Here is a 19,672-nt window from a genome sequence, read left to right as displayed (position 1 = left end):
TTGTATCCTTCAGTTGGATTCAGTGGACGCAAGGGACTCAAACATACCGACAATCATGAAGATGGCTCAGGATAGGGCAACGTTTCATTCTGCTATACATAAAGTCGCCATGTACCAGAGCCACTAGACGGCAACTAACGACAACATTCTCCAGTTGTAACTAAATTACCGTTCACCAAAAGGACAAAGGGCTTTTAAAATGTACTGCCCAAGCACAGAATGGGAGAAAATATTTGCAAATCATGTACCTGATAAGGGTCCATTATCTAGAATGTATAAAGAACTATTTCAGCTCAACGATAAAAAGATAAACCAATTAGAAAATGGCAAAAGATGGAAATAGACATTTCGCCAAAAAAGATAAACAAATGGCCAATTAGCAAATGACAGATGCTCAAAATCATTCACCATCAGGAAAATGCAAATCAAAACCACAGTAAGATACCACTTTATACCCACCAGGATGGCTAGATTAAAAAAGACAATAATAAGTGTTGGCGAGGATGCGAAGAAATCCTCATACATTGCTGGGGGAATGTGAAATAGAGCAGCCACTTTGGAAAGATGTCTGGCAGTTCCTCAAATGATTAAACGTAGAGGTACCATATGACCCAGCAGTTCTACTCCTAGATATATACCCAAGAGAAAAGAAAACATATGTTTTTACAAAAACTTGTGCAAGAATGCTTATAGCAGTGTTATTCGTAATAGCCAAAAAATGAAAACAACCCAAATGTCCACCAGTTGATGAGTGAAAAAATAAGACGTGGCATAGTCATACAATGGGATATTATTCCGCATTAAAAAGAATGCAGTCCTGATGCTACAGTGTGGCTGACCCTTGAAAACATTATACTAAGCTAAAGAAGCTAGACATAAAAGGCCACATACTGTGTTTATATGAAATGTCCAGAATAGGCAAATCCCTACTGACAGAAAATAGATGAGTGGTTTCCAACGGCTAGGGGCTAGGGGAAAATGGGGAGTGACTGCTAATGGTTTAGGGGTTTCTTTTTGGGGTGGTGAAAACATTTTGAAATTAGATGGTAGTGCTGGCTGCCCAAATCAAAGAATATATTAAAAGAGGGTTGAATTGCATACTTTAAAAGAATAAATTCTATTGTATGTGAATTATGTCTCAAAAAAAAAAGTCCTGCCCAGCGTCTGGGGTCTTAAATGCTAGCAAGTGGCTGTCTAAGACGCATCAATTGGTCTCAACCCACCTGGAGCAAAGGAGAATGAAGAACACCAAAGACACAAGGTAAATACGAGCCCAAGTGACAGAAAGGGCCACATAAACCAAATCCTATATCAGCCTGAGACCAGAAGAACTAGATGGTGCGTGGCTACCATTAATCACTGCCCTGACAGGGAACACAACAGAGAATCCCTGATGGAGCAGGAGAACAGTGGCATGCAGACCTCAAATTCTCATAAAAAAAAATAATAATAATTTTTTTTTTTTTTTAAAAGACCAGGCTTAATGGTGTGACTGAGACTGGAGGGACCCCAGAGGCCATGGTCCCTGGACCCTCTGTTAGCCCAGGACTGGACCCATTCCTGAAGCCAACTCTTCAGACAGGGATTGGGGACTATAAAACAGAAAATGACACTGGTGAGGAGTGAGCTTCTTGGATCAAGTAGACACATGAGACCATGTGGTCAGCTCCTGTCTGGAGGTGAGATGAGAAGGCAGAGGGGGACAGAAGCTGGTTGAATGGACACAGGGAGTACAGGGTGGAGAGAAGGAGTGTGCTGTCACATTAGACGGAGAGCAGCTAGGGTTACAGAGTAAAGTGTGTGTACGTTTTTTTATGAGAGACAAACTTTAATTGTAAACTTTCACTTCAAGGACAATTTAAAAAGAAAAGTTCTGCCCAGGAAACTGGATTGAAAATAACACATGATGCAAGCACAAGCAAACCACAAGAGAATGGTAGGAGCAACGTTTTGTAGCACAAACATCCTTAGCCACATAAGAAGGTAAAAAGATCTGACAAAAAGTTAACAGAAAATAATTGAAATTATCAAGAAAAATATTTGAATTAACAGTTTTATTATCATTGAACCTCAACCTAAGCATATATTATACCTTAGATTTTATTGATCACAGGTTTAAAATTGTGTAGTCCTCAATCCAGTATTTTACGACATTTCACTAAACTGGATGACAAATATTTAACAGCCTGTTTTGTGATTTCTTGCTTAATGGACAAGTTCAAAAAGAAACAAGCAACTGGGAAAACACTTTTTTTTCACACCACAGTAAAACTGGTTAAATAGCAGACAGGAAACAATATGGCGACAATTCGAAATATATTCTTTTATTTGCAAATCCTTTGGAAGGCTCAATGAAAATGTGACTAGAGATTTGAAGAAACAAATATTAAAACAAATTATGCAGTCTCTATACATTTGCCTATTTCATCATATTGTGTGATCATACAATATGTGTCTTTTCGTGACTGAGATATTTCACTTAGCATAATATTTTCAAGATTCATCCATATCGTAGCATGCATCAGGATCTCATTTCTCTTTCTGGCTGAGTAGTATTCCACGGTATGTATGTGCCACATTGTGTTTATCCGGTCATCTCGATGGACATTTTGGTTGTTTCCACTCTTTGGTTGTTGTAAATCGTGCTGCAGTGAACACTGGTTTACACGTTTCTGTTTGTGTTTCTGCTGTTCAATACTTTTGAGTTTATAGCTAGGATTGGGATTGCTGGCTCATATGGTAGTTCTATGTTTAACTTTTTGAGGAACCTTAGTTTTTTTTAATGATGGTGATAAATGATCAAAAGTGCGGAGCCCGTAGGTTCGGGTCATAATTTAGTCAATCCATGGAACCACAATAAGAAGTAAGGGCCCTTATCTCCTCTGTATTACAAATTCCCGATTTGCGGTACACGTGACTCCCTCCATGGCCAAGGCCGAAACATCTCATTTTCTGAACTTACACTAAACTGTCCAAAATCTAAGTACAGATAGTCCCCAACTTAGACAGGGCTCCATTCCAATGACTTCGTCAGTTCTGATGTAAGTCGAATACCTCATTTTTTATTAGTTTTCATTATTATTGCCTTTTATTGTCAATGTCTTTATAAATCTGATCTTTATTTGTCTTTGGGGCTTGAAAACATTGCATATAAACTTCCATATATGATGACATCAGCAAATCACACGCAGTAACATTGTATGTAGTACATATTACTAACAATAAAATAAGATGTACAAAAAACAAAAACAAAACAGGCGGTCATTAAGTGTGGTTCATAGTAGCCTGAATATGTCATAAATCGGGGACTACCTGTAATTTAGGGGAAAACTACCATGTCTTAAGCTGTGGAATTGTGGCTGGTGCCACCAGATTGCAGATGAGGTAAATCTGTTTAGTTTTCTTGATGGTGACTGGTAGCTGGGCAACAGCCACTGCCCAGAGCGAATGTCATTCTGCTGTGCTTATTTCCGAAGAGGCAGATTTTTTTCTCAGGAAAACAGAATTTAACAACAAAAAATAAAACTGCAAGCGTCACCTGAAGGAGAGTAAGGGTAAGATTTCTAGTATTTTTCTGCTAAACCCCAGCAAAGCAGGAGGTCACCATCAATCCTTCCTGAAATAAGCCCAGGTTTAAGTTTGAAAACATGTACCGTAATTTTTTCAGAAGAGGTGGAGCAATAAATAACAATGGATGTTGGTTACCACTGGAGAGAGGAAGGAAAGAAGAGGGGAGGATGCTTTTACATTGCAATATTTACCTTTCTGTACTGTTTGGATTGTTAAAATATTTGTGTGTGTGACTCTGCTATAGGCTGAATTGTGATCCCCAAAAATAAGTGTTGTAAATCTTAACCCCTATACCTGCAGTTATAATCCCATTTGGGAATGGGTTTACTTTGGTATGTTAATGAGGAAATATTAGTGTAGTTGTTGTTAGGTTCCAACTCATAGTGACCCAATGTACAACAGAATGAAATGCTGCCCGGTCCTGCACCATCCTCATAATCGATGATATGTTTGAGCCTATTGTTGTAGCCACTGTGTCAATCCATCCCATTGAGGGTCTTCCTCTATTCCTCTGATCCTCTACTTTACCAAGCTTGATGTCCCTCTCCAGGGGCTGGTTCCTCCTGATACCATGTCCAAAGTAAATGCAACGAAGTCTCAACATCTTTGTTTCTAAGAAGTTTCCTGTGTCTTAAACCAATCTTTTTTTGAGATATAAAAGAGCAGATTAAACAAGCAAGCACAAATGCAGGGTGTCTTAGTTATCTAGCGCTGCCATAACAGAAATACCACAAGTGGATGGCTTTAACAAAGAGAAATTTATTCTCTCACAGTCTAGTAGGTTACAAGTCCAAATTCAGGGTGTCGGCTCCAGGGAAAGGCTTTCTCTCTCTGTCGGCTCTGGAGGAAGATTCCTTGTCATCAATCTTCCCCTGGTTGAGGAGCTCCTCAGGAGCAGGGACCCCAGGTCAAAAGGACACACCCTGCTTCTGGTGCTGCTCTCTTGGTGGTATGAGGTCCCCAACTCTCTATTTGCTTCCCTTTCCTTTTATCTCTTGAGAGATAAAAGGCGATGCAAGCCACACTCCAGGGGAGCTCCCTTTACCTTGGATCAGGGAGGTGACCTGAGTAAGGGTGGTGTTACAATCCCACCCTAATCCTCTCAACAGGAAATTACAATCACAAAATGGAGGACAACCATTCAATACTGGGAATCATGGCCTAACCAAGTTGATACACATATTTTTGGGGGGACATAATTCAGTCCATGACGGGGGGAAGATACACGCCACATGATCACCAAGGAACCTAGGAATAGAAGCTGAAAATAGACAAGGACTTTCTCCCAGAGCAGACAGAGAGAAAGCGAGAGAGAGATTTCCCCTAGAGCCACACCCTGAATTCAGACTTCTAGCTTCCTAAACTGTGAGAAAATAAATTCTGTTTGTTACAGCCACCCACTTGTGGTATTTCTATTATAGCAGTACTAGATAACTAAGACACAGTGTTATTTTTTAATTACTGGGTTTTTGGGCATTGAAATTATAAGCCATTTTGTTTCCTTTTTTGTAGCTTTTCTGCATTATAAAAAACAAAAAATAATTAAAAATGAAAAAGTTAAATATAAAAATTCTTCACACATTTAAAGCAAATCTTCAAAGCAGAAATTGATTAAATCTAAAAATGTCTTAACAAAGGTGATTATCAAACATTTTTTCTTTCAAAATATTTATTTCAAGTAAAAACCTACATAATGAACTATATACAAAAAGGCAACCACGTGTAAGAGAGTAAAGTAAAAAATCTTTGAGAAATACACTTATTTGGTCATGAAAGTATAAAAACTGAAAATAATTTTACATAAGCACTTTAATTGAAAACAGGTTTATTCTATTCGTGTAAAAAGCCCAAAGCAGTCACCAACTAAGAAGGGTTAAATTTCTCCTCTCTATATTCACATACACAGCCCTTATACTGTCCCCTAGAAATCCTTATCTTTTTATTTATGTTACTCTTATGGAAACTGTTCAGGGATTTTTTTTTTTTTCCCACCATGACTTTTTTTCCTCAGAATGCCACTCTGAGACCACGTGAACCCTTGGATAATACCTACATCATTTGTACAAAAGGAATAGCTAAATAATGAGTCTCAGATTAAGTGAGAGGCACTGTTGGGTTATTAATCTAAACCAGAAAATCCAAACCTGTTGCTGCTGAGTGAATTCCAACTCATGGCGACCCCATGTGTTACAGAGCAGAACTGCTCCCCACAGGGTTTTCTTTGCTGTAATCTTTATGGAAGCAGACCACCAGCCCTTTCTTCCGAAGCACCAGTGGGTAGGTTTGAACCACCAACCCTTAGTAGTCAAGCACAAGCCTTTTGTGGCACCCAAGGGCCTGGTTATTAATCTGTTGCCGTGTGCTGTTGAGTCAATTCCGACTCTTAACAACCTTATAGGACAGAATAGAGCTGCCCCGTAGGGTTTCCTGGGCTGAACTCTTCACGGGAGCAGACCTCCAGGTCTTTTCTCCCGCGGAGTGGCTGGTGGGTTCAAACCACTGACCTTTCAGCGAGCGGCCAAGCACTTAACCACTGAACCACCAGGGCTCCTTAGTTATTAATCTACATAGAAATAATTTATAATTTGATTATCCGAGCATCAATGCTGAATGTGCTTGAGAGTTGGCCCTATCTAATAACAACCCATGTTGACACAAACCTCCTCTTTGTCCTATAATCCTTTCTCAAATGTATGCATGAGTGCACTAAAGAACAGACAACAGGAGAAAGAAAAGTGAATGCTGAGTTCTTTTACTCATGAGTGGGACACTGACCAGAGGCAGTCAAAGCAGCCCCCACCCCCTGTAATCCCAACGGAGGATTAAAAGGGTCCTGGCTGGGCTATCCCCAAGATGACATGTGGGGTGAGCCCCAGAACAGGGCTGGCTTGAGAGAGGGCCCCAATTTATTGGGGCGAGGAGGGTCACCATAGGGGAGGAGACCCTTCCCACAGAGGCCTCTGCTCCCTTGGCATCTCCCTTCCTGGTGCATCAAGTGGTCCTTGCATTTCTCCCCGGACCACTCCCCGCAGAGCCCTCTGTCTCCTGGCACTGAAGGGCAGAGGGGTGGATCTCTTCCTCTCGTTCTCCATCATCATCTGAATCAGATTCATCGTTGTAAAAGTGAATGGTGGCTTGCACTGGGAAACTGGCCAGCACTTTCTCCCCGGAACTCTGCAGATATTCTTGGCGCTTTGAGATGGGCAAATAAAGTCTAATATTTAAGAAAAAAAATACGCCATTAATCAACTTGAAAACTGTCCTAAACTCCTAGGGAATCCTTTTCCCCAGAAGCAGCTAACTCTCTAATTTTGCCCTGACTGCATACAGTGTTTTTTTTTTTTTTTTCTTAAATCACCAGAGCATGAAGAGACACCTAGATCCAGGGACCTGATAACAAATCTTACACGAGTTCAGAAATGAACCATAATCTGAATGAGTAAGTTAATTTAGAATGACACAGAAAAAAGGGTTTACTTCAATAAAGGAAATTGAAAACACTGAGTTCCAAGATTAAGAGGCCCACTTGGCCCAAATGGAAGACCAGGCTCATCTGAGATCGTCTGTCAAGTGGCCCCCAACTCACCGCAACCCCGTACACAACTGAATGAAATGCTACCCAGTCCTGCTCCATCCCCATGGTCAGTTGTGGGTCAGACCATTGTGACTCATAGGGTTCACAGTGGTTTATTTTTGGAAGGAGATCGCCAGGCCTTTCTTTCTAGTCCATCTTAGTCTGGAAGCTCCACTGAAACCTGTCCAGCATCCTAGCAACACACAAGCCTCCACTGATAGATGGGTGGGGCTGTGCATGAGGTGTGTTGGCCATGAATGTAACCTGGGTCTCCTGCCTGGAAGGTGAGAATTCTACCCCTGAACACCAATGCCTCACTCATCTTGGACAATGTATATGCCATGTTTGGATAGGGCCCTTCTTCCCACTCCCCACACATTCTCAGCCCAGAAGGATAAGAAATGTTGTACCCCATTGGGCTCTAGGGTAAACTTTACTCTCTGAATCTTGGCCTAGAGAAGCCGTAGGGGTGGGTGCCCAGTTCTGCCAGAATAGAATCTTTGCTTATTTGCAAAATCCTGTGTTTTTTTTTTTTTAAAGGGGGGAGGGGACTTTAGCATATAAAATTTATAGCCCCTAAATTCCAGATTTTGTGGAATTTAGGATTCTAGTTACATATGGGAAAGTGTTTCAAATATTCCTTTCCCTCCCCGCTTTTCACCATAAACTCTCATTCTTGTACTTTTCACCCACTTAATTCATTTGCATTTTTTTTGCAAGTTTTCCAAAAGGCCAGTGTTTCTCAACCAGGCAGAGATTTTTGCCCCCCAGGGGACATTTGGCAATGGCTGAAGACATTTTTGGTTGTCACACTGAGGGTAAGCTACCATGATCGAGTGGGTAGAGGCCAGGGATACTACTAAACATCCTACAAGACTCAGGACAGCCCCCCACAACAAAGATTGATCCAGCCCAACATGTCATAGTGAAACTCTACAATAAACAGAATATAGATGTGTATCTAAGGCAGAAAGTCAAGCATAGTTTACTCTTTGGCCAGGTCAACTCTTAGGCATCTATGACCCAGCAATCCCAATGCTAGGTATATACCCAGAAGAAGTGAAGGCTGGAACACAAACAGAAACCTGTATACCAACGGTCACTACAGCACTAAACTTTCACAAAGGCCAAAAGACGAGAACAACAGAAGCGTCCATCAACAGATGAATGGATAAACAAAATGCAGTACATACGCACAATGGAATATTACTCAGCCGTAAAGAGAAATGAGGTCCTGACGTGTGCCGCTCCATGGATGAACCTTGAAAGCATCGTGCTGAGTGAAATAAGTCAGTCACAAAAGGACAAACGCTGTATGATCTCATGTATATGAAATAAGCAAATATATAGGTACCAAAGAGTACTAGTGATTACTGGGGTGGGAGGGAGGAGGAAAGGGGGAGTTTTGCTTAGGGAGCAGTGAGTTTATATTAATGATGATGGAATGATTTGGAAAGGGAAGAGAGAATGGTTGCACAACGTGAAGAATCCAGTCAACGTTCCTGAATCACACATGTAGAAATTGTTGAGAGAAAAAAAAAAATTCTTTTTTTTTTTTTTTTGTTGAGAGGGCATATGTTTTGTGTATATTTCCACCACAATAAAAAGAGGCTTTTAAGCTGAAGTATTTACAGGTGAATTTGTTTGATGTCTGTGATTTGCTTTAAAATACTCTAACAACAGCCACAAATAGTTGGGGGAGGGTGAGACATGATAAGCTCAGAAGAATGTTGGTCATTATTGAGGCTGGGTGATGGGTACAAGGGCTTTGTTAGACTGCTCTCTCTACTTTGGAGCCTGTATGAAATTTTCCATTAAAAATATACGTGAATAAAATTACGGACTCAATTTGCAATCAACAGTTAGGTGAATGCAGCTCACCCAGTCTCCATATTTTTAACCCATCAAACACTGGGGAGCAGGGTGTCTGGTGCCATGGCAAGCCCACGGGTAGGCGGAGCAAGTGAATCTCTACAGGGCGCAAAGGACAGATGGTGGTGGTTCTCAACCCAGGCTGCACGTTAGCATCTCTTGGGGAGCCTTTGAAGATACAGATGCTTGTTCCCAGAACCTCTGGGGGTGCCTCCCAGGCATCTGAGTGATTCTATGAGTATTGAAAACCACTGATAAAAAGGATGTTAGGAAAGCCTCCTGTTTCAAAAATCACTCTTCGGCAAGTCTGAGGGGGTCTAAATTTCACCTCTAAAATTAACATCTTTGGGTTTTATTAAAGCTTTCCAGCCTTCCCAAGGCAAGCAGGATAAAAATACCCTCAGTGTGGTGGCAACATAAACCAGTTGCCATTGAGCTGACTCGACTCTTGATGACCCCGTGTGTGTCAGAGTAGAACTGTGCTCCATAGGGTTTTCAGTGGCTGAGTGTTCGGATATAGAACGCCAGGCCTTTCTTCCAAGGTGCCTCTGGGTAGACTTGAACCTCCCACCTTTTGGTTAGCAGCAGAGTGTGTTAACCATTTATATCCCCCAGGGGTGGCAGCATGGGCTAGGCTAATTTCAGTGAAGGGAATGAGAGAGAGTCAGAGAGGCAGATAAAGATCCTGAACAGGAGCCACTGGACCAGAATGACAAAATGTACATTTACAGGGCGCAAGTGCACAGGGGTACAGAAGGGTGCACCAACAATGGGTCTGATCCCCACCAAGGCCATGAATGCATTAAGGAGAGAGGCCAGAGGAAAATGCTCCCACAGACCTGCTTAGTGGTAGAGCCATTCATCCAATCTCATGTATGCAAAACGTTCTTTGTGTGTAAGTATAAATGTAGTTTACGTTTAAATAACATAAGAGAAAACATGTTGATTATATCAAATGACGCTTAATGCAGAAAACATTCAGAGCTGTTGAATATAAGTTAATAAATATAATAATTGTCATAATGATAACGGTAATGAAAATAAAGAACACTTACATAATACTTATCATGTGTCAGCAGTGTTCTAAGTGTTTTACATGTATGAGCTCATTTAAGCCTTGAAATAAACCTGTGAAGTCCTGATCATTTACCTTCGTTTTACAAAGATGAAAACAGTGGCACAATTTTAACAACAGTAGATACTTTTAAATGCATTAGGAGAAGACCAGGTGTAAGTAAGAATCTAAATACCAGGTATTTGACACAGATGTACCAGGCACCCAACACAGATTTTTGAAGGTCCATGGATGGTTAACAGTTACACTGTTTGGCTGCTAAACAAAAGGTCAGAGGTTTGAATCCACCCAGAGGCACCTCAGAAGAAAGGCCTGGCAATCTACTTCCAAAGAATCAGCCACTAAAAACCCTATGGAGAACACAAATGGGTCATAAGTTGGAATCGACTCAAAAGCAACTGTTTTTTTTTAAAAATGTGCTTGGCAATATGTTTGCTTATATTCTGGGAGAGAAATGGAAATCTAGCTAAAATCTAAATAAATAAGTGTATATGCATATACAATTCATATACAATTCAACTTAACACAAGGCACAATATATGTAATGGGAGATATAAACAGAGGTATGAAGAAAAATGAGAGGCCAATTCTGACTTGCAACTGAACTAGTGAATGAGTGAATAAATGAATGGATTCCAGAAATCCAACAAAATACCCTTGAAGTTCCTTGGAATAAGAAAACTAAGTACGACCTGAGAAGACACTGAATTATTTTCCACGTTGTTGAAAACGCACACAGTTGAAGACAGTAGAGTGTATCAACACTGACAGTAAAAGGAAATTGTGATGTCATACATTACCTTACAGGATGCTGAAACCCGAAGGCCCCCTTTGACCCCAAAGTTTGTTGGTCACTCCCGGGCTCAAGCTGTAAAGACAGACACATATAAAATCAGATAAAGTCAAGGAACAACTCAAAGGAATCATCTTGAAGAGTTTTTAAAAAGAAAATCTAAGTAGTCTGCATTTTTTCAGTATCCATACCAATTTTAGACCATTCACAATCTGAACAGTATAAGAACTCGGCTGCTAACCAAAAGGTCGGGAGTTCAAATCCACCAGCCACTCCTTGGAAACCCTATGGGGCGGTCCTACTCTGTTCTACAGGGTCGCTATGAGTCGGAACTGACTCAACAGCACCTAGCAACAACAACTTTCTGTTCCTGTTGTCTGTTCAATGTCCCAGGTGCTGTGAGGGATTCAACAATGAAAAGGTGAGTATGATGTGATCCTTTAGTTCCAGTGGTTTTACAGTCTAATGGGGAAGAGACACCCTTGTATGCAAACAACTATAATACAAAGAATAACACAGTAAGGTGCTGCGTAAGTTTCCTAGGTCTGCTGTAACAAAATATCACAAACTAGGTGGTTTATAAGAACAGAAACTTATTGTCTCAGGGTTCTGGAGGCTGAGTCTGAATTTAGGGCTTTGGCTGTGTTGTTTCCTTCAACGCTTTGAGGGAGAATCTGTTCTAGGCCTCTCTCCTCGCTTCTGGTAGCCCCACGCTTTCCTTGGCTTACAGCTACAGAGCCACATGGTGTCTTTCCTCTGTCTCCCTGTCGCTGTGTCTCTTCTCTTGTGTAAGGATACCAGTCATATAGGATTAGGTCCCACCCTACTCCAGTATAAACTCATGTTAATTTAACTGATAACATCTTCAAAGACCCTACTTGCAAACAAGGTCACGTTCATAGGTACAGGAGGTAGGACTCAACATATCTTTCTGGGGGGCACAATTCAATCCATAATGGATGCTAATGATTTCTAAGTGGGGAGCGGAGGACCAGGCAAGGTTCGTGGAAGATTTGGCAGAGGCATCTGTGGCACCTGGGAGTGCAATTCTGAGAAGATTCCTGGCAGAGCAGAGCATGAAATTCAAAGGAGGATCCTGGGGACTCATAGTACAGGTGAGGGGACATGAGCAGCCACATGTGGCTGCAGTATGGAATGAATGAGAGACAGGGAGGGAGCAAGAACTGCGATGGTAACAGGGCTCCAGGGGAGGCTGGGTCCCAATTACAGAAAGTTGTGAACCCCTACTACTGAGTTTAGGTGTGCTTTTGATGACAGGCACTGGAGACCATTACTGGGTTTTGAGCTGGAGAGTCCAACAATCAGATCTGTATTTTAAGGATAATGGTGGCAGCAGGGAACAGAATATAGACTAGATTGGTGAGGTAAGGGCTTGGAGACACCAGTCCTGGCAAGAAATAATATTCGGACTCAAGTAAGAGCAATGAGAGAGGGGCATTGTTGGTTCAGTGGTAGAATTCTCACCTTCCATGCAGGCGACCTGGGTTTGATTCCCAACCTCATGCACAGCCACCACCTGTATGTCACTGGAGGCTTGTATGCTGCTATGATGCTGAACAGGGAGCCCTGGTGGAGCAATGGTTAAGAGCTTGGCTACTAACCGAAAGGTGGGCAGCCTGAGTCCATCCAGCACTCCATGGGAGAAAAGACCTGGCGACCTCCTCCGGTAAAGATTTCAGCCTAGGAAAGCCTATGGTGTGGTTCTACTCTGTCATATAGGGTCTCTATGAGTCAGGATCAACTCAACGGACGGCACACAACAACAATGATGCTGAACGGGTTTCAGCAGAGCTCCCAAACTAAGAAGAAAGATCTGGCGCTCTCATTGAAAATCATCCAGTGAAAACTCTGTGGAGCTCTATGGTCCAATCCACAAGCAATCATAGGAATTGGGCAGGACTGGGTATAATTTCATTCTGTTGTGCCTGGGGACACAATGAGTTGGGGGATGACTTGATGGCAGCTGACAGCAACAACAGCAATGGGAAGGGAAAGGAAGGACTGATTCCCAGTACATTTTCGTAGCATCCAAAAGGCCATGAGCACTGGAATATCAGAGCAGAGGAGAGAAAAGCTGGTCTGAGCGCCAGGCAGTGAAGGGCAATATTCATGAAGACAAGACCTCAAGCAGAGACCCAGCTTGTCCATGCTGACTGCTAACCAGGACGAGCACAAAGAAGGTGAAGGGACCGTCACACAGAAGCTGGCTGGGGCTGAGCCTGTTCTGCCCAACCTCTTGAGGGTGCCAGACCTGAACAGATTTGGGCGGAGGTATAACCAGGTTGTCTGAGGCTGAGAGAAGCCAGCAATAGTCATTTGATCTCAGGTCTCCCAAAGCTTTAGTTACTGCAGAAAGTGGGGAGTGGGGCAACTTGGGTAACAGGATCATTCTGGGGTGACCTCAAAGTGCAGGGGCTCTGTGTGTGTGTGTGTGTGTGTGTGTGTGTATGACCACTTCATCATCCCACGCTGCAGGGGGCCTACATGTATGTATGTGTGTGTGTGTGACCACTTTGTCATTCTAACCTGCAGGGGACCTACAGGTATGTATGTATGTATGTATGCAACCACTTTGTCATTCTAGCCTGCAGGGGACCTACATGTATGTATGTGTGTGTGTGTGACCACTTTGTCATTCTAACCTGCAGGGGACCTATATGTGCGTGTGTGTCTGTGTGTGTGTGTGACCAATTAGTCATTCTAACCTCCAGGGGACCTACAGGTATGTATGTATGTGTGTGACCACTTTGTCATTCTAACCTCCAAGGGACCGACATATATGTATGTATGACCTTTGTGAGCAAACAGGCCTGCAGGAGCCTCTGAAGATGCATTTATCAGTCTTTATAACACACTGTGGTGTGCTAAGGGAAGTAAACTGAGACTCTTTGGCACAAAATCTTTTCTATAATGAAGTTTGTTCTTTGAGGGCTGTAGGAAATCGTGTCTGTGTTGAGCTCTGCCTGTAAGGATAAGGGATCCCTAACAGCTCAGGTCACCTCTACCACCGCAGGCAATCCTGTACTGCTCGAGGCGGTTTTATGCCCTGTGATGGCATGGGGTCTAATGATACAATGCAAACTTTGGTGGACACTAAAACGCAGTGTTACAAGTACAGAGAAAGAATAGCTTCCTTAAAGGGTCAGATTCTAACTTGTGTTGTTGTTAGTTGCCATCAAGTCGATTCCAACTCATAGCAACCCGACATGTACAGGGTAGAGCCACTGCATAGGATTTTCAAGGCTGTGATCTTTCGAAAGCAGATCGCCAGTCTTCCGATGTGCCTCTGGGTGGGTTCAAACCGTGAACTTTTCAGCTAGTAGTCGAGTCACCCGGGGACTCCTAACTAAAAAAAAACCCCAGGAAATATATCCACCTTTACATACTTTAAAAACTTTCTGCTGTACATGTAAAAATGGTCAAAATGGCAAATGTTGCATTATAGATATTTCACCATAATAAATTTTTTTTTAACTCTTGCAGTACCATTATCCTGATTATTTTCCAAAAGATCTTATTAAAGATCCCTTTCGGATGGCAGAGATGTCTAAGTAGTCACACTTTGAAAATCAAAAAAAGAACAGGAAAGTATATAAGGTAAAAAAAAAAGAAAACACCCAAACTCATTACCACGGAATCGATTCCGACTCATGGCAACCCCATGTGTTACAGAGTAGAACTGCTCGATGGGGTTTTCTTGGCTGTATTCTTTACAAAAGCAGATTGCCAGTCCTTTGTTCCTTGGAGCCTTTGGGTGTGTTTGAACTGCCAATCTTTAGGTTAGCAGCCAATCGAAAACCGCTTGCACCACCCAGGGTAAGCACTGAGTTTAAAGTACGTTGTGTGTGTCTGTTCTAAAGAGTGAGAGAACAGATACTAGCAGAGACAGTCAGTAAGAGTTTTGCCCTCATGGGCTAAGGCTGAAGTTGTGGGCACCCCAGAAGTTGTGAGGACAGGCCCTACAGAGCACACAGACATGACTTCTTCCAGGAAATTGCCTCCCTGGCAGGGCCGGCAAGTGGCCCGGAGGGAAATGCAACAGAGGTCAAGAAGGGTTTATATGGTCATTATTTTTCCCAGATGGGGTGCTAGAATACCAAGTGGGTAGCGTGGAGGGTGGGGTGCCCCCACTGCTCAGGGCACAGGGCCTTGAGACCTTCTCTCAGATTCAGGTGTTATTCTAATTTTCATCTGCTTGCACAGTCCTGCTGTGGATCAGTAGGCATTAGCTTTTCCCCTATTCCCACCCTTCCTCATCTCTGCTAATGGTATTTCGCCAGAAATAAACGGGGCTCTGGAGCCAAGGAATTCTCCTGCTTTGTGGGGAGAGGTCACTGTTGAGCAAGAAGGGTTCCCTCCCACACGGGGGCTGCACTCACCCTGCTGGGGGCTCTGAGCAGGTACATGGGACTTGAGGTTACTCGGGCTGACCACTTGGCTAGGCCAGTTCTGCTCCTCAAAGGGCTGGCCAGGGGTGGGGGTGTGGTGTGGAGCAGGCTCTACAGTCTCCACAGAACCCCTGCCTTCCTCCCCCAAAACATCCACTGACACACAGCTTCATCCATTTGCCATGCTGACAAGCAACTAGGAAATTGCTCCAGGCTGACATTTTTTCTGCAAGTAATCTTCATTTTTCTCCCAAATGGCCTTGTCATCATAGTAGGGGAAAAAAACCTGTCTTTCATTAGAAAGTGTGCTATAATATTTTTATTCTTAAAAACAACTGATAGATCCCACATATATTTCAATGAAAAGAAAACTGGGTAATTGTAAACCTCTATATTCCCTCTCTTTCTTGCTATCTCTCTCTCCCTCCACGCTCTTTTCAAATCTTATGTTTAAGAGCTTAAGTTTGAATGCAAAAAAAAAAAAAAAAAAAAGGGAATTACTTTACATTATTTAGATACTGAATGTAAGAATAATTTAAGCTAAGAAAAAAAAACCTTGTTTATCTGATACACATTTTACTGGCTTCATTCTTTAAAATACATAAACCACAAAAAAAACCAAAGCTTGTTGCCGTCGAATCGATTCCAACTCATAGCGACCTCATAAGACAGTAGAACTGCCCCATAGGGTTTCCAAGGAGCAGCTGGTGAATTCGAACTGCTGACCTTTTGGCTAGCAGCCGAGCTCTTAACCACTGTGCCACCAGGGCTCCCTTAGAGTACATAATAATAACTAAATTAAAATTCTCAATATTCACATTAATTTGATAAAGTAGCCAAAATATCAAAATACAGTGAAGGTCTGCTTTCCTGCACCAGTATTCTTACCATATTACCAATAATTGCACACTAAACCATATGCCATGTGTGTTATGTAGATTAAATTCATGGTCCTTCCCAGATTAACTATTCTGCATTTTGAAAGTCCTCCGTTAATTAAAAAAAAATAATAATAAATATAACAAAGGGAAGGTAAATTCTATGAAAGTAAGTCATTAAAAAAAAAAAGTCATTACTTCAGTATAAAGCAACTGTGTTACCAATGCAGACTAACAAAAGAATAGTGGTGGCCATTAATCTTCACCCACAAAGCCCTGGGCTTGAGTGTATTTGCTCAGACAACATGAGTTATCCCAGGAGCGCTTGCAGACAGAGCTGAAAGTGCTTCAGAAAGGGCCAGACGGCTGGTGAGGCTTTTAACCCACACCTTCTGGGCACCCCAGACGGGGCTCTGCCCTTATTTGCACTGCGACACCAGCCCAGCACTAATGGTGCACTTAGCTTTTCTCTAAGGTGGGGGGATGGAGGTGGCCACAATCTTCTCTCCGCCCAGGTAGGTGCAGATTTGCAGAAAACCCAACATGGAAGAAACCCTTTGTATTTCACAGAGAAACAGCTCGTTTCTTTTCAAGAAAGAATAAAGAAGCAGGAGGCCAGTCTACATGTGACTCAGGTGATTAACACCTCGTTCACCCAGGCTCCTAATCCCACAACCCAGGCACTCCTGGGCTGGATGACCAAATGGGTGGAGGACGCCTTTTCACGGTCCCTTGGCTTTAAAGATTGTACCACCATCTGGCTGGACTGGTTGATACCTACAAGGCCCACACTTAATCCTACCTGTCTTCCAGCTCTCACCAGCTCAGCAGCTCCAGATGTGTGGCTCCAAGGTCTCCAGGGTGTGGAGCTGGGAAGGCAAGGGCCATGTGAGAGCGAGCGCTGTGTATTTTAAATTTATATCATAAAAATTATCATTCTGATCATTTCTAATACCTGCCTATAAAAAGTCCCTGGGAACCCCAGAATGTTGCTTCAAGTTCTGAGCCTGTGGGTAAACCAGGACCATTTGTGGTTTTCCCCCTGGGCACATTCCCAATTCTCTGCCTTCCTTCTGCTTTGAGAACTGTGTCAAGTCTGACACGGTTATCAGGGGACACATTATTGAAGGGGGATTTCTCTCTCTTCAATTCAGGATTCCCCAATGTAGCTGGCAAGGGGCCGGGCCACGCTATCCCTGCAATTGTCAACCACACCTCTTTGGTTATTGAAGGATCTTGATCCACTTTCTATGTTGCAATCAGTCCTTCAGAAGGTCTTGCTGACTGGGCATTCCCCATCTCCCTCTCTAATTTGATTTCCTTAAACTTTACTACTTTAAAAAGGGCTGGGGACAGGGAACACCAAGCCCCCAGAACAGGGCAAAGACCTTTCTGGTGACAGTCAACTTGGGGGACCCCTTTGCCAGGCTTGCTTAGGGGCCCCGGGACTTAGTGTTTGCTTCCCCAGCCCGGTGAGTTTCAGGTCTTCTATAAAGTGAAGCGTTGGCCCATTTCCTCGCCGGGTACCACCGGAGCCGCAGCACTTGAGAACTGTGCGTTGGCATCGTGAGGACTCCGCGCCCCTCTCCGTCTCTAGCTAAGGAATTGGCTTGGCGCCGAGATCCGGCTGCGGGCTCAACCCCGGCTTAGGGCTCAGCGGCGCCGCAGCGTCCCGCTCCTTGAGTTCTCTGCGCCCACGGCCGCGAGCCTCTTCACTCGCACCCTGGAGACGCCCTCACCTCTCCGGCCCTCGCGGCGGCGGTGGCCTTCCGGGACTGTCCCCGGGGCAGTGACAGCCGCGCCCGGGCGCCTCCTGGGCTCCCGCCGCCGCCTCGGGTCTCATAGTGCCCGCGGAGCCCGCGCTCCTCCAGCGGCCTCGGCGACGGCGACCGCGTCTTTCCCGCTCCAGCCAGGGCGCGCACCTACCCGCGCGCTCCGCTCCAGGTTTAAAACGCGGGCGGGGAGGGGACTCCGGAATCCAGGGAGGGGGCGGGGAGCGGACAGGAGAAGCTCCGGAGGGGACATGGGGAGCCAAGGATGGGAAGGAATAAGCTGGAGTAGGGGGCACCGCGGGGGGGGGGGGGGCCGAGGCGACTTGGAAAGCTCAGGGCAGGGGCGGGGAGGGGACACGGAAACCGGGGAGGGGGCTCCACGGGAGCTGAGAAAGCTCGGGGAGGGGACAGCAGGAAGCGACACGGGAAGCCCCGGGAGGGGGCGGGAGGCGGGGACTGCGGGCGTTCAGTAGGACGCTCCCTTCGGGGTTGGGCTGCGGGAAGGAGGGGTCCCCAGCCTCTCCTCCTGCCCCCACGCCAGGGGCGGATTATCCAATAGGCAAGGTAAGCAAGGTGTTTACCTTGCTTACCAGATTTTCTGTAGTGAACGATTTCACATTTTTTCACCATATGAAAGATTCTGACTCTAGGTATGGCTGGCATCTCTCTCCCAACCCCACAGTACCTTCCTACAGAATGAAAGCCCCTTCTCGAATTGACAATGCCTGACAGTGGTGGGTGATCCAGTGAAACCCACGCGAAATTGGTCACTACAGATTAGTAAGTAAACACAAGTAAACCGTGCTTACCTTGCTTACTGGGTCATCGCCCGCCCTGCCCCAGCGGCCCTTGGGGTGCTAGTTCCTGCCCCAGCGTCTAGGTCCCCAGGAGAATCTCACTTCCACCTCTCTAAAAAGGCGGCTCCGGGAGCCTCGGGCCCCGCGAGACCTCCCCCCCGCGCCCCGCCCCACCGCCTCTTCAACAGGCTCGAACCCGCGGCAAACTGGGAGAGCTGCGGTCTGCGAGGCTCCCAAACCTGGGAGGCCAGCGGAAAGAAAAGAGCAAGAGGGAAGGCGCCCACGACAACGCCCTTCCCACCGATGGGGGCCTTGGAAAAGGATGCGGGTTTTATTAGGAGGGAGAGCGTCCTCTGCTTAGCTCCCGGCCCCGCTTAGAAAGTGCATTAATAAACCGGGACTCTCATGACCCTGATGGGCCAGGCGACACTGCTCGGCCCTGGGGATACTTCCTAGGGCGACCAGGGAGGCAGGACTCGAGGGTCGCCGGAGCGCAGCTCCCACCGTCACCAGTGCAGAGCCCCGGGCCAGAGGAATGCTGCTTTATCACTAGGGCCATCTGACAGCAAAGGCATCTGAGGGCGGTGGGCCTGGACTTCTGGGCCCCTTGATTAAATTGAATCTGCCCCTCAGTGTGCCTTTGTCACTGCGTTTGAGAACTGGAATATAATTTACATAACTTAATGGATTAAAAAAAAAAAAATTCAAAGAACTTCAGGAGTCAGAATGTTTCCAGATGTTTTTTTCTCTAAGAGAACAAGTTTGGCAACAATAACTAAACCTAATTAACGGCAAAGAGCAAAGAAGGGAAAATGAATAAATAATCTTACTATACAAAATGTTAGGTCTCTGGGTGGCACAGTTTGAAGTCCACTAACCTAAAAGTTCGAGGTTGAAAACTGCCCAGATGCCTGGAAGAAAGGCCTGTTGAT

The 19,672-nt window shown here is 44.5% G+C and overlaps 1 protein-coding gene across 1 annotated transcript; it reads right to left on the bottom strand.

The window, feature by feature from the left end:
- Nucleotides 1–5,266: 5,266 nt before the first annotated feature.
- Nucleotides 5,267–18,228, bottom strand: RIPPLY3 (ripply transcriptional repressor 3). Its single transcript, XM_049874831.1, has 4 exons — nt 17,911–18,228; nt 16,974–17,040; nt 10,892–10,959; nt 5,267–6,784 (listed from the first exon to the last, which is right to left on the bottom strand). Exons 1-4 carry the CDS (start codon nt 18,012–18,014, stop codon nt 6,562–6,564), a joined length of 462 nt encoding a protein of 153 aa, XP_049730788.1. The 5' UTR covers nt 18,015–18,228; the 3' UTR covers nt 5,267–6,561.
- Between the last annotated feature and the right edge of the window lie 1,444 nt (nt 18,229–19,672).

This window comes from Elephas maximus, chromosome 2, assembly GCF_024166365.1.
Source record: "Elephas maximus indicus isolate mEleMax1 chromosome 2, mEleMax1 primary haplotype, whole genome shotgun sequence".
In the NCBI taxonomy this organism is placed as follows: domain Eukaryota; kingdom Metazoa; phylum Chordata; class Mammalia; order Proboscidea; family Elephantidae; genus Elephas; species Elephas maximus.
This window is presented reverse-complemented; position numbering and strand designations above follow the sequence as displayed.